This window comes from Myotis nattereri (assembly GCF_964212035.1).
Source record: "Myotis nattereri genome assembly, chromosome: 10".
NCBI classification, from domain to species: domain Eukaryota; kingdom Metazoa; phylum Chordata; class Mammalia; order Chiroptera; family Vespertilionidae; genus Myotis; species Myotis nattereri.
In genome coordinates this window covers 34,014,863-34,031,171 of record NC_138085.1, presented here as the reverse complement: position 1 = coordinate 34,031,171, position 16,309 = coordinate 34,014,863, and the positions used below count along the sequence as shown (strand labels likewise).

Genomic DNA, 16,309 nt, shown 5'->3' with positions numbered 1-16,309 from the left:
CCCGTTTCTCTCAGGGCAGTCGTCGTGAATGGAATTTAGAGGAGTTTTTTCCCCTTTTTCTAGGCAGTGCTTTTTCATCTTTCATCAAGCAATTCAGCTCATGGGTTATGTATGGCCTTCTGGATTTGGATGTTTGAAATGTACATTGTAATTTTGCAAACATGAATTTATGAAAATGGAAGCCTTTAGGAACTCCCACAGAGGAAACAGATGACTGACTCTGATGAAACAGAGTCCAAGAATACATACAGATGAAAGAATTAGAACTAGCCAGAATGCTGCTGACGCCTGTCTGGAAAGGTAGGAAGAGTAGACAAATAGTCCCCTGGGAGTAAGGAACAGAGTAAGCTGGGCTTCTTTTGTCCTTGCTCCTGGATTCCGGTGCTCCACATCTTCTAACTTGATTAAGAGTGATTAAAACAAAGGACCATAAAACCTAGTATGTCATTGGTCTAGAGTCCAGCCGTGGGCAAACTACGGCCCGCGGGCTAGATCCGGCCCTTTCGACTGTTCTATCCGGCCCGCGGAGCCGAAAGAGCGGAGGGTTCTCTTGCTCTCCCCTCCACTCCTTCACCAGCAGCAGTGTTAACATGTATTAGTTCACACAAGCACTCCATCCATGCTTTTGTTCCGGCCCTCCGGTCCAGTTTAAGAACCCATTGTGGCCCTCGAGTCAAAAAGTTTGTCCACCCCTGGAGACTGTACAGTTTTAATTTAGAGGGCGTATTTAAGTATTTGTGAACTGTCTCTACCAAATTTCGGAAAGCATTTGGGGATACTCAAGATTCAAATCTAATAAATCAATTCATATATAATAAAATGAAAGTTTAAAATAGGAGGGAAGGAGTCTCACAATATTAGATTAAGCTGGGAGGTGTTTTGAAAAAAGTATTTTATTTGAGCTAGGAAAACTAGGTTTTATTATTATTTTGCAAAGTCTCTTAACTTTTAAAGATTATCTTTCCTCATGGATCTGGAGGTCATAATGGAATACAATGTTTAACACAGACCTTTCTGGCAATCAAGACAAAAAGAAAAATTCTAGGAGTAAGCTTATAAAATCTTGTCCTAATAACAGATAGTATAGGAGAGTTATTATTAAACATGCAAAGTCATCAGAAGGCTGATGTGGTCCGGTCAAGGAGAGAGAAGGGCATAAAAGCAGGGATACTTTTTTTTTTAAATAGAAGTTATCCCAACTTCTCAATTTTCAGGAATTTCAGCACTAGTTGGTATGTTATGTTCAATTTACTCCAACAAAGTGTACTTTTGAGGGGTGAATCACGTGATTTTACCTCCAAAGGAGACTGGAATATTTTGCCTGCTGTAAGCAAAGAAAAGGGTGCATGACTGGGTAGACACAAAGGGTCATGATGTGCAAACAGTTACAAGAACTCTTTACTGTGAATCTTTCATGTGCCAGACAGAATGGTAAGCATTGTGCATAGATTCCATTCTCTTGTGCCTTGTAGGAAAGATCCTTTTGTTTTGTCACTTCATTCCCAGTGCCTAAAGTACTGCCTATGTGCTTATATGTAATAGTCCATTAAAAATTATTGAATGCATTATTTCTAAACTTTATGTAAAACCCAAAAGACCTCTGTCATTATCTCTGTTTTACAACTGAGTAACTGAGGTTCAAATTGGTTAACTTGTACAAAATGAAATATTGAGATTCAATTATACTTTTGTCTTGACCCAATACAAAGATGAGAAACCTAGACTAATGATACTTGCTACAATTGAGCAGAAATTTTAATGTCCTGCTATTTTTACTGATATTTCTATTTATGGCATAGCAACTCTATTAGTTATCCACTGTTGTGTAAAAAAATCACCCTAACTATTAATAGATTGATACTATAAACATTATGTCATCATTTCTATGGACCAGAAAGCTGGGCACAGCTTAGCTGAGGCAACTGTCTCAATCTCTCAAAAGAATAGAGGAAAATAGCAGAGCTAGGTAGTGGGGAAGGAAAAACTGAAATTGGCTCAAGGGGATTGAAGAGGGGGGAGTTGGAGTAGAGAAAGACAGATTGGGGGAATTGTGCAGAGAAACATAATAAAGCTGGTACATAATTCAAAGGGAAGAAAAAAGGAGAAAAATTGAAATCACTAGTACATATCAGAGGGAAGAAAAGAATATCAGTAAGAAAAAGTTCAGAGAGTCAAACATTAATCTTAGAATCTCAGAAGAAGCTGTGTAACCAGCGGTGATGAAAGTCGACAAGGATTAGAGCGAATGTACAAAATCAGGGTGAGAAGTGAAAGAACTGGATAATGCAGGAAACCCTAGCCAAGTGAGTCAACAAGATTCTGGCTACTTTTGTACCTTGTGGGACATGATTGACATCTGGTGGAAGTGCATGAATCTATATATGACATAGAAAAATGAAATAGCCACTATCAACAAAGTAGACTTATAGATCTATTCAATTATTTACTTCTTGCCCAATAGTTAGAAACCCAAGTAGCCCTAAAAAGATTCTGAACTCAGGATTTTTGAAGATCCCTGAGTGACGGAAATCCTAGAACATTCCCTACTAACATAATCATGAAGTTGTTTACTAAAACTCCTGAACCAACAATAAATCCAAGGCTAGCTTCTGTGGGTTTTGTTCCATTATTATTTTTTTAAATATATTTTATTGATATTTTACAGAGAGGAAGGGAGAGGGATAGAGAGTTAGAAGCATCGATGAGAGAGAAACATCGATCAGCTGCCTCCTGCATACCTCCTACTGGGGATGTGCCCACAACCAAGGTACATGCCCTTGACCGGAATCAAACCTGGGACCCTTCAGTCCACAGGCCGACGCTGTATCCACTGAGCCAAACCGGTTAGGGCTGTTCCATTATTTTTGAGTGGTACCAAAGCAGTGAGTGTGTCACTACTTCAGTTTGCATTAGTTCCTGCTTGTATAGGGAAGATGCCTTGGAGTTTCAGGCTCAAACAGGCTGTTCACTAAGTGATGATGCCTCATGGATGAGATGAATATCAAGGTATATCCAAAGCTTGCAAGTGCCAGACAGACTTTGCTTTGGTCAAATGCAGGTCCCACATGGTTTAGATTGTACACTCTCTTCTCTTACCTAGCATCTCATTTGGGGCATTTGAATAAAAAGTCTTAGCAGTGTCTGACAACCAATTCAGGGAAAGAAAGGGTTACCTATAGAAACAACAGTACTTCCCTGCTCTAGGGGGATATTGGAATTGCCCCCACAGTGTCTCTCCAAATTAATTTTGGCTCCAGTTACTCTGATAATACCCAATTCTTTACCTGATTCTAACTGTTAAAATAGGGGCATAATAACTATTTTTGATGAGTAGGGGAGGAGTATGATGTACTAATTCCTGAATTGGAATTGACCACAACTCCTTCAAGTCCTGATATTTTACTCTTTTTCTAGTTTTTTTTTTTTTTTTTTCAAATGTTCTCATTCTTATGTTTCTGTTTCCTATGAACATTTTTTAGATTGGTTCTTTCTTTACAACAGGGGCTTTGTCTGTTTTCTCTGTATGTGTAGTAATAAAGTTTTATAAGGAACACACTTAGGGAGCATGTGGATTGACTGCACCACCTCTATCAGGTGCTCCTATGCATAAAGATATGCTAGCTTGGCCTTGGTGAACTAGTCAAGGATACAATAATGAGTGTTTCTCCATGCTTAGTGGTAAAGCTCCTACTCAGGCAGTTCTGAAAGGATCCTGAGCTCAGCTTTCTGAAAGGTCCCTAGAGACCAAACCTACAATACTCACTAATAACTTGGTTGATGACTCATGAAACTCTTTAATATGATTACTGAACTAATATGAAATGATGGGCAGAAAGAGAGAGATTTAGTATGTGAAATGTAATACAGCTCATTTTGTCTCTGAAATACTTGATGGCAAATGAGTTCTTCCTTATATCCGCCCCCCCCTTTTTTTAATTCTCATTCTTCTACCAGTTGCAGAGATTAGCTGTGCTAGAAGCATGATAAAGGGACAAAATGCAAAGAATGAAGGAGACATAGTCTCTGCCTAAAAGAGACTCCTATATGAAACAGTGGACATACAGAAATGTCAAACAACTCGACTTTAGTGTTCCAAGTACTGTAGTAATGCACAATTAGGATGCTATAGAATTGTAAAGAACTGATAACTTTGGGGTGTTTGTGGATTAAGGAAGACTACACAATGACAATCAGTTCTGAACTGGATATTGAAGAATGAGGAGGAATGTACCTATGCCAAAGAGAAAGGAGTACATTTCAGTATGAGAAAATAAATTGATCATGGACATAATCAGGTATAGCATGATATGTCTCCATATCATATTAGGAGAGCAATTCAGTCTAATTGGAGCATTTAAATGTATGTAGGACTAGATGGGGAGATAGAGAAAGAGACAGATAGGATTGTAGGCAGGTGTCAGATGTTTGTTTGTATCCTGATTAAGAGTTTTATAGTCTCCCTTCTATTAAAGGGGATCATTGGGATGTTTAAAGATGGGTGTGGACCTTTCAGATAGTTACTTGAGTCAGTGGAGTTGGTTGGCATTTATTTCCACCGCCTCTAGGTCACCTTGGTTTTTGCTCTTATAGATGTCAGCAGTCCTATTTGCATCTTTAGCAAAACTTTTCTATTCATTTCACTGACTCACCCTGTGCTCTGAAACTTCACCCCTGAAGCCTCTCAGGAGGATTCAGTCCACATCTTTTTCACCTCTGATTTAGGATCTCAACACTAGCAGGAGATGACCTTGATTTTGTTATATGCATACTTAACTCTGATTTCATTGCTCCTCGAATGTCATCTTTCTGTGGCCCAGTGTGCACTCTGCATACAAAAGTGTAGCAAGGATTTAAAAGTTTACTTCTCACTTTGATCTCCCTTTTCAGGACATAAGCTATTAAAAGCATTCCAGGATTTTTGATAAATAACAGTAAAGTGGTATCTAATTTTTTTTTGGATGTAGTTCAGGAGGTAGGAAGAAGCTTCTATTTATATAATGCTATATCAGAAACTCTGTTAATATATAATGTGCGAATCATAACGCTAGTGTTGTTTTGTCGTAATTAGTGGGAAGCAGAATCAGCCCCATATTTGAAGTAGTTTGAGACTTTTTCTATCTCAGTGTTACTTTGCGGGTATTTGATTTTTCTGACCCTATTAAATGTTAGAAGAATTCATAAACTAACATCTTAGGTCAAGATGGGTTGTTCTAGAAACCTTTGTTTTTCTGTCTTATCACTTTTAAAACCAAAGATAAAACAGAAAAGGAACAGCAATGTGGAGAGCAAAAGCACATTGGTTAAAGGGCATTAGCAGTTGACCAAGCCCTAAATAAACAAGTATTGGATGCACTTTGGAAGGGAGCTTAGAGAAAGATTTTCTTAAGGGTCAGATCCAGAAAAAACACACCCTGACTTGTAAGAAAAATAGACATCTCGTCAGTTACAGGAAATCAAATCAAATGAAACTGAGTCCAAGTTCTAGGTTTTACCAGTTTGTCGAGTAGCATAAAGCCATTGGAATATTAACACTAAATTGTACTCTGAGGCCCCATTTGGAAGTAAGTATTTTGCATCCCCTGTTCTGCCATTTCCCCCCTGAGGCAGTTGATGGTATTTCCTGTTTCTATCTCTTTATAAAAGGGCCTTGTTTCTGCCTCTTTCAACAATGCCATATCATCAACACGGTTGTTTTTACCAAGACCACATCTCCTTTGATCATTTCTGCTCTCCGTGCTGGAGCAAACAGAATGCACTTCTCCAAACTTAAGTTTCAGAGCAGCACTGGGCATATGTTGGGCCCTGGAGCATCCATTATGGAAATGGTCCCTTTAGATTTTAGTTAGCTTTCCACTCTCTCCTTTGGGCAGAATCAGGCCCAGAGGCAGGTGCAAAGATAGCAGGTCACCTCCTGCATTTTCCTTCTCCCCAACTCCTCCTCAGGGTGACCTTGCACACAAAAAAACAATGTAACACACAACCCCTGCTCACCTTTTCAGACTCTAGCGAAGGTCTTCATGCAAATGGAGACACGCGCATGGGCACTGAGCTCTCGGAGGTGGGTTTGTCCCTAACTCAACGTTCCAACTGGCAGTTATTCAGGTTGAATATTAAGCATTTGATCATAGTCACAAGTTGTGAGGGAATTCCTCAATACCGTTACCAAATTAATTTTGATTGTGTTCTGAGCCATGAGCTGGAACTTTATTTTCTCAGAGCCTTATTCTCTAAGAAGTATAGCCTTGAGGATAACATGTCGACCGCTTTTTAAATATTTGAATTATGAAAAGATTCAAAGATACAAAAGGAACAGAGACTAATAAATCCAACAACCTCCTTCCAACCTGAGGTGTAACAAATATTAGCATTTTGCCATATCTGAATCATATTATACTTTTCTTAGAGTTAAGATACACTTGAGGCCTCTTTAAGATCTCTACTTAATAACATGTCTCTCCTTTCCCTCTCAAAGGTAACCACTTTATCTACTTAAAGTGGTATATATATATATATATATATCCTTTCAAAACATGGGAGATAAAAATGCATATTACTTTAAATTATACACAGTACTCTTGTGTATTTTACAAATTCTCGCAAATGATATCTCTTTTCAGTTTGCCTTTCCCAGTTGAAACTTTGACCTCTGGACTCACTCACTTTAATATATTGATTGTCTCTTGATTCGCATCCCTAAGTCCATTTTGACCCACCCGGGTGTACTGCCCATGAACCTGGAGTGAGTGGCTCTCAGTGGTTCCCTCCTGAGTTCAAGACTCAGAATAGAACTTGGATAGAGCCTGTTCATAGAGCCCTCAGTTATTCTTATTCCCAGGTTTTATTTTTACTTTTTTTGAAAATATATTTTTATTGATATCAGAGAGGAAGAGAGAGGGAGAGAGAGAAACATTAATGATAAGAGAGAGTCATTGATTGGCTGCCTCCTGCATGCCCACTACTGGGTATTAAGTCTGCAACCCAGGCATGTGCCCTTGGCTAGAATTGAACCCGGGACCCTTCAGTCTGCAGGCCGACACTCTGTCCACTGAGCCAAACCAGCTAGGGCTTATTCCCAGGTTTTATATAAATATTCTAATTAACTCTTAGAGTATACAACCTATAAAGAAGACACAACTGTAACCAGCGAGACGCAAAGACATTCCTGTGACTCCAGTGTACTCAACCCTCCTACTCAGTATCTCTTTACAAATCAACATTTGGCCATGCTCTAGATAATGTCCCAACTCATTGGTTGGGACCAGATTGCTTTATTAGATTTTTGTCAACATGTTTGGCAAAATGATGTATACCTGTTGTCCCTTCATTAACAGTAGAAGGCTTCCCTTTGGTCTACATGTTCAATAAAGTGGACATTATTAGGTTTTAATCTGTTTGCCTCTCCCAACAGGTATGTGATGATATCTCATAGTTTATATTGTTAACATTTTTCTAATTGTTAGTGAAATCAAGCATCTGATTATGCATTTCTTTATAATATAGGATTTTCTTTTCTCTAAATTGCCTATTCTAACATTTGTCTATTTATCTACAGTTTCCTTATTGATTTGTAGGAGTGTTTATCTTATCTACACGTAGGATTACTGATCCTCTATCAATTATACAACAGGGACACAAATGTGTGCAGCCTAGTGCTACTGATGGTATCATATAAATATGTAAAATTGTTGATGGTCATGATGGCAACCTAAACATAACATAGAAAGGAGTTAGTATTATTCAGGATTTTCAGTTCAAGAAAGAAGGGCATTTTAAAATTTAATTTAAAGCAAAGTACTCATATGAAAATACCCAATACCTACAATAAATGTTTTCATCGTGCTTAAGGTATTCAGTTTCAATTACCTAGAATTTTTAGTGTCAAAGAGTTTGTTCCCAACACAAAAGGATGGTTGAACTGGCCTGAGTTGAATGTGGTGGTTTTAGAAATGTATTTTTATTGGATTCATATTTGAGGCAGTGCAGCTCAAAATCCCCCAAATTCCTCTTATATAAATGCAGTTCAAAAGCCCAAATGAAAAATTCAGGTAGTACAGAGAACCAGTTCACTCATGGAAGGAAATTCACCCAATGCATGCTTTGGTTTTGATACTTTCTTTTTAAAGAATGATTGTTCTGTTTTCCTCTAACCCTCTTTAAAAAAAAAAAAAACTTTGACTTTTCCTAGTAGAAATACATTTTTCTAGGAATGTTCTATCTTGAATACTCTGACCCTAGACAATAAAGTAATTTATCAGAGGTTCTCACACTAGGGATTCAAATGGATGTTAAAATATCCACAGAGGATGAAAATGAGTATAAAGACGAATCAGGCATGAAAGTTCAGAAATGAAAAGAGATGAAGTATGTTTTTATTTTATTGTCCTTGTAAATAAAATGAATTGTGCTCTTGGCTTTCTTTTGCCATATGAATTGATTTTACAAGATAACAACTGAGCAAATCCAATGACAATTTTTAAGAATCAGTGAATCAGCATCATTTTCTTAAGTATTCCAGACATTCTACTGAGTTTACTTTCTACAAACTTCTGTGGCTATGTATGTGTCCTAGTTTAAAGAAAAGTTTATATGCATCTTCTTTCACACAAAGGTGGTCCTGGTAAGACAGAATGATCAAGTTCATCGGTGAGCCCACTAGTCTGCATGGGCTTTCTGCTGGGGTCTCTCATGATTTTTCTCTCTCCTCTTACACAGTCCTCCCACCCACCTGCAACACCCCGAGTCCTGCATTTCAGGTAAAATTAGAAAGGTTGGGATCTTTCATTCATACTTTACAATGAAATCATGTAAGTTAAGGTCTGCTACTCACCAGTTATGACTTTACCATCTGAAATTTGTTATATATTTCTGGAGGTTTTCTATGGACCATCTAATACATTTATATGCATTACCCTATTGATTTCTAAGGAAGGATAAAATACATTTTTATTGATTTTAGAGAGTAAGAGAGAGAGAGAGAAACATCAATGATGAGAGAGAATCATCAATAGGTTGCCTCCTGCATACCCCCTACTGGGGGTGGAGCCCACAACTCAGGTATGTGCCCTGACCAGGAATTGAACCCTGATCTCCTGGTTCATGTCAGTGCTGAACCACTGAGCCATACCAGCCATGCTTATTATTAAATTTTTAGACACAGGATTAGAAGGGTTAAGAAAACTTAGCCAAGGTTTCACAATAGTAACTAGCAGAAGTAGAACCCAGCTCATGTTAGGATAATATGAAATCTATGCTTCACGTTCTAACACATAACCTGGGGCAGGTTTCAAAAGCTTGTTCCGTTGAATACCATCACCATTCATGGAGTAAATAACACAAAGACCACTAAACTGGGTTTACCCAGACTGGACAGGTGGACATGCAACTCCACTGAACCACTGGAATGCTCAGGGCCAACACCCAAGGGCTAGTACAAGGGATCATGAGGAGGATTGTCTAATGCTCTGCTTTTCATTTTGTTTACCCAGTGATGCCACGCTTTGCTGAACAAGTGGAGGTTGCCATTGAAGCCCTGAGTGCCAACGTTCCTCAACCATTTGAGGAGAATGAGTTCATCGATGCCTCTCGCCTGGTGTATGACGGTGTTCGGGACATCAGAAAGGCTGTGTTGATGATCAGGGTATGTAAGGCCTCTGTGGCTCAGAGCTCATCAGACCTTCTAGTAGACTCCAGAGAACTCACCATTTTATTTTTAATTACTTAGCCAAATAACTTAACAAGCTGTTTGGCTCTTCATTTACTCAGACATTGGTACACAGCTACATTCTCCTTGTCACAAGTAATCAAGACATTGCCAATAAGGCTATATAACCTTTCAGTGAACCTCCCCCTATCACCTACCCTCCTATCTTCCCATCCTCTGTCTGCTGTTGTCAGGTCGGTGTGAGCCTTCCAAAGGGTAATTATATATAGACCCATGCAAGGAAACATCCAGGGAGGGACAACAATAGGTTTACAGTTGGTCATATGGAAAATATACAATAATTAAGAAATAAAATGAGAATAAACTGAGTGTCAGGTACTCATACTGTACAGTAGATTTTAAAACTCATAAGTATCATTTGCAATTGAATTTAACCCACAGTGAGTCTTTGTCTATCTCTATTAAAAAACGTCACTTACCTCATTTCATTTAACTGCTGTATAATACTCCATTGTAAGATGAGCTATTTTTTTCTCCCTACTGTGTTAACAGTTTTACATAGTAGTTTTAAAACATTTTTTAGCCACAGAAGTTTTTCTTAAAATAAACTTAAATATGCAAAAACAGAAATGATGAACATGTTGCCCAATAGAAATAAAATGTAAGCCACATTTGTAATTTCTAGTAGACACATTAAAAAAAGCAAAAAGAAACAATTGAAATCAATTTTAAGAATATATTTTATTCAGCCTAATGTATCCAAAACTTTACCATTCCAACATGTGACACTAGCCACACTGGAAGTGCTCAGTAGCTCCAACATATTGGACAAGTAGCCCTTGACTATATCCTCACTCTCAACCTCTATTATTGTCTCTGGGCTGCTTGATGAAACCACAAGCTTTTTGCTGTGTGCATTCTGAAAATCCTTCTGTTGGGATGACCACTGAGCATCTAAACCAAGATCCCTCAACATTGCCAAACAATAACTAAATAATTCATTTTCTAGTATGTGATCATTTGGATGTTTCATGAAGTATCTTCAATGGACTAGTATTGTTCTCTCTGGATAATACATTTACCTAGTCCTTCCAGGATTTCACAGAGGCATTGTCCCCCAAATTCTGGTATCTCTGAAGTCATTAAATCAGCATGTGTCCATCCTCTTCCACTGTAGAATGCAGAGTACAGCATGGTGCTTCCAGGGTGGCCTGAGCAGGTGGAGGGGAGCATCACCACAAAGGGTCTCTCCTCCCTCTTATTGACATCCATGCTTCTTCTGAAACATCTACCAACCTTTTTCTCTTTGGGGCACAAATAACCACTCTTACCTTCTTTCTTTTTCTTTTCTTTTTCTTGGTTTTGCTCTCTAGGTGTTTGCAGTCTGGCTTTATTTTTTTAATTGATTTTATTGGGGTGACACTGGTTAATAGCATTATATAATTGCAGGTACACAATTCCATAATACATCATCTGTATATTGAACTGTGTGCTTACCACCACAAGTTGAGTCTTCTTCCATTTATCCCTTCTTTACACTCTTGTACTTCTCACCACTCCCCCTTCGCTCTGGCAACCACCATACTGTTGGCAATGTTCATGGGTCTTTGTTATTTTTCTTTGCTTAATTCTTTTATCCATCTCACTTAGCTTCCACAATCCTCCCCCCTGACAGCTGTCAGTCTGTGCTATGTATCTATGAGTCTGTCTCTACTTTGTCAGTTTATTTTGTTTAGTAGATTCCACATATGAATTTCACTTAGTCTAATTTCACTTAGCATGACACTCACCAGGTCCATCCATGCTGTCACAAAGGGTAAGATTTCCCTCTTTTTATGGCTGAGTAATATTCCATTGTGCAAATGTACCACAGCTTTTTTATCTGCTCATCTACTGACAGACACTTGGGCTGCTTCCAAATCTTGGCTATTGTAAATTATGCTGCAATGAACATAAGAGTGCATATATTCTTTCGAATTCCTGTTTCAGGTTTTTTTGGATAAATTCCTAGAAGTGGAATCTCTGGTCATAAGGCAGTTCCACCTTACCATCTTTCACGACCTGGCTCAAGTCTTCCTTCCCCAAAATTTCTCCCTCAAAAAATACTGACCCTATCCTTTCACTACCTCTAACTGTTTTGCCTGTGATAGTATATATCATGCTATTTACTTACAGGTTTCTTACGTTCTTAAGACTGTGAAAGTTTGGGAAGCAATGGCTGTCCTTTTCTTTCCCCTCCACTGTGGTGCATTGTCTAGTACAGTGCTTACTACTATGGGTGTAGGGTGTGTTTTGGGGGTCTGGGGGACAGGTACCTAGGCAGGTGATAGGAAGGTGACAGGGAGAAAATATAGGAGAGTTAGAGGAGAATGGAAGAAAGGATAGTCAGCCTTTTAAGACTGTAACAAATTAGATCATTTTTTCTCATTACATACTAACATGTAAAATAAAGTAATAGACCATGAGAGTTATGTTTTCAAAGCATTTGGCACTAAATGCCACTATAATCCTCAAGCCATATTCCCTCTTTTGCCATTTTTCTGCTTTGTTAGCCTTCACGCTTCTGTGACAACCATTCATCTGAGAGACAGAGGAAGTTTATAGCCATCATTCATTTATACATTGATGATCTGTAAAAAAACACAATTTCCAATAAAATGCCATATCTTTGTTGCATGAAGTGTCATTCTGCCATCTCGACATTTCCAGTGATTTGATCAGATGGATTTCACACCACGTAAAACTTAGGAAGAGAGAAATGTACAGCATGTACAAATTGTTATTTTTAAATGCCTCCTCCATTTAGCACCCAAATGGCTTCCTTTTGCACTTAATTTCCTGGGTTGCTTTTGAGTATAATGATGAAGTCTGCTTGGAAAAGATTTCATTGCACTTAGGAAGAAAGACAGTAAGACAAGTAGAGCTGGTCCCTTCCCAGAAAAACTGGCCATGCCTCCTTCTCTCCCAAAGTGTTGATTATACTTTGAAAAAGAAATGTATGCCCCCCTCCCCCCCCAAAAAAAAAACACCAAAAAAACAAAAAACAACTAAATGCAGAAAGGGTTTTGAAGGGTCAATTCTTCATACTTTGCCTTTTGGCAATCAATACATATTTCACGTTGATAGCACTCTAGGCCAGCTCCAGACAACAGTCTGAAATAAACAAAACGTGCCCTTCCTGTATCCCAACCTCACCATTGGTCACCCTTACAATCATCAATACATACATCAATAAAAATGTATATTTTTTTTGAAAAGGTCTACTCTGCTTCTCTTCCATGAGTTTGTTGTGTTTTTTTAATTATTAATTTTTATATATATATATATATATATATATATATATATATATATATATATATTTTATTGACTTCAGAGAAGGAGAGAGGGATAGAAACATCAATGATGAGAGAGAATCATTGGCTGCCTCCTGCATGCCCCACACTGTGGATCGAGCCTGCAACCGGGGCATATGCCCTGACCAGGAATTGAACCACGACCTCCTGGTTCATAGGTCGATGCTCAACCACTTAGCCACACCAGGTGGGCCATGAGACTGTTTTTTTGTTCTGTTTGCTTCTTGCTGAGGTATGTTCTGCCGGATCTATAAGCTACATAGGCATTTTCTGTGACTCCAGCATGGTCATTTAAGAAGAGAATAAGAAAGTCTGGCACACCAGCATGCATTTGATTATTATTTGCAGCAGTGTATTATGCAATGGTGCTGTGAACACTGTAGTAGAGAATACTGAAACTTGTTCCTCCAAGAAATTCAGGCTTAGGTTCCTGTGAGCCTCTGGTCATATTTTTATCAACTGATCAAATACACAATCTGGTTTTATGTGTGGTTTTGTTTAAAGGCACTTTATTTAATATAGGCTGTTGATTCATTAACATTGAACTCCCAGCAAATGCATGATTTCTTGTGCCTGAAGGAAGCTTATCTAACAAATGCATTTTCTCTATAAGGAGCATCACAATCTTAGGAACACTTGACAGCATTGTAGCACTTTGCTCAGAAGCCATTTTAAGAAAAAAAAAAAAAAGGCGCTAAGTAGACTGAAGAAAGGACATTTGCTTCCAGCATAAGAGCTGGAACACAACACAGGAAGACACAGCATTGTGTTGTGTGACCTCAGCCAGATATATGCACTTTGGGTGACCAGTTTTGTGCCATATTGTGGATGTCTGTGAATAACTACACAAGGACTGACGGGAATGCAAAGAAACTTTGAGTGGAAAAATTCACAAGTAAATAATTTACAAATAGTGAGGAGCACATGTATATATGTAAGACAAAAAGAGTTAAACATTTAATATTGGAAAGTAAAATAAGTGAGTAGAATAGAAGGTGATGATGCTATCCTGGTTTTAGGATATCTGTATTAGCGAACAGTAGGTGCTTCATATAAGAATGACCATGAAAATAGTCTATAATGAAAATTACATGCTCACCTTTTGTGAATGGAACCCATTAATTTGGTTATGTGTGAAACAACAGGGCCTGGGCCAGGGGTCAGATACAGGACTATAGATTAACTTTATATCTCCCAAACTATGCATGATGTACCCTGGATCATTGCAAGGCATTTAAATGTCCAGGGAAACATGTGGAAATCTCTCAGATAATGTGTGAAATATTAGCTGAAGGTAGTTCACAGTTTAAACATCAGATTTGTTCATTTCTTTGGATGACATCATATAATTGTGATACTGTGTTTCTGGTAGTTGGGGATAGAAAGCAAGCTCAATAGATGTTCAATTGTATTCCAAGGTCTGAGAAGTCATACAATATGTACCAGGCACTAAGTTGTTAGTTCTGATTCACTATATTCATTTTTTATTGCTTAATCAACAGTACTATTAGGTTTGTGGGTTATTTTGGTGTTGTTTATTTAGCCTAAAGTTGCCATGAAAAATTATTGAGGCAATGAGAGTGCTTGAAGCAATAAAGTTTGGGAACCTGTTGCTAAAATATTGGAGGGTTATTTTTATGCTAATTTCCTTCTCTAACCCTCAGTTTCCTTATCTGTGTGTGGGAACAAGTATTACCCCAACTATAAAGCACTTGCATAGATCTGGCCCTTAGTAGATTCCACAGAAGTATTTTCCTGCCTTATCCTGCTGCGATGAAGTTTATCTTTGTACAATTAATTAATATAAATAGAACTTGGTAAAGAAGTCAAGAATATTATCAAAATTGCAAAGATTATTTTTCATAGCTGGAAAATAAAGGGCTGAAGAGACTATAGAAACAACTTATGAGACAAAATTGATTTACCTATTATAGGTTGCATTTATCTAGTTAATCAACCCATAAGGTAATCTAGTTTTGTTTTCTTAATTAGAAATAATTTAGTATGATTTTTAAAAATGGTTATTCGATCTTGGCCATTCATTTATCAAATATCTGTTGAATGCTCACTACAGATCCCACTCTTGGAGGTACCCTGAATATAGAGCTGAACAAAGTTTCTGTCCTTCAAAACTTTACATTCCATTGGTGGGAGACAGAGAACAAACAGATATAATATGCCAGTTAATGTGCCATGGAGAAACCAAGGCAGGGGAAAAGAGATAGAACACAGGATTCGTGTGGGTTTTATGAAGGGTGGTCACTGGGTGACATTTGAGAAGAGACTTGGAGAAAACAAGCCATAAAGGTATTAAGGAAAGTGTGTTCTCGGCAGAGAGAATGGCACGTGTGGCCTGAGGATCACATTGGTGAGATGGGAACCATTGAAGGGTTCTGAGCAGGAGAATAACATGACCTGACTTAGATCTTAGAGGGACCACTCTGGCTATCCTGGTGAGAATAGAATGCATAGCGCAAGGGCAGAAAAAAAGAGGTTGGATTAGGAGCCCTCCACAGTAATATAGGATAAAGATGCCAGTGGCCAGTCAATCCTGAATGGGGAGGTTCTGTTGTAGATTGGCTTTAGGAAATCTTTAGTTCTATTTTCTGGTTTCTAATCCATTCCAGTGGTATAGAGCTCTGTTAGGAAGTCTTCTTTCTTGCATCACCCAAACTTTCATATTATAGTTGTCAACCTATGTCCTCATCTTTCTGCTCCCAATGAAACTCAAGTACATTTGAGACTTTCCTTTAAATAGTCCTTAATACATTTTTCACATGTCCTGGAGAAACAACTCTACATCCTTCAGCCTTTTTCACATTTTGCTTCTCTATAGAAGCTGTTGTAGGGGAGATTGGACATTTAATTGAGGACCAGAGGCAGGTAGCGGGATCCTGTTCTGTAACTGACGTGTGATATGATCCTGGACAAGGCAGATGAGCCTCTATAGTAGCACAAGTCAATTTCATAGATTCTTAGAAGGGAGAGATTTTAGAGGCCAAATAGTTTAATTTCACCATTTTACAGGTAAAACACACTTTCACAATAATCTATTACTAGATAATAGTAGAACGGGGGAACAAAGTATAGACGAAAGTGGTTTTGGATTATTATCAAAATACCCTCCCTGAGAGCACATAGGACAGAATGGAGACTTGACCCTCAGTCTCCAGCCTCCAGGCCAGTTACACATTTTGTTGATTCCTTTTACCCTATAAAACCATCTAATAATACAAGTCTGATTATTTCCGGACCCATTACAGAACCTCACTATTTTCCAAGACTCTTTTAATTT

At 38.2% G+C, this 16,309-nt stretch overlaps 1 protein-coding gene across 3 annotated transcripts in view; it reads left to right on the top strand.

The window, feature by feature from the left end:
- The window catches only part of CTNNA2 (catenin alpha 2), a 1,107,789-nt gene that overhangs the window by 1,025,776 nt on the left and 65,704 nt on the right, over window positions 1-16,309 (top strand). For all 3 annotated transcript variants that reach the window (XM_081101401.1, XM_081101400.1, XM_081101399.1), the window contains one exon: window positions 9,486-9,637. In XM_081101401.1, the coding sequence (XP_080957527.1) occupies window positions 9,486-9,637 (152 nt within the window). The remainder of the gene's footprint in view (window positions 1-9,485; window positions 9,638-16,309) is intronic.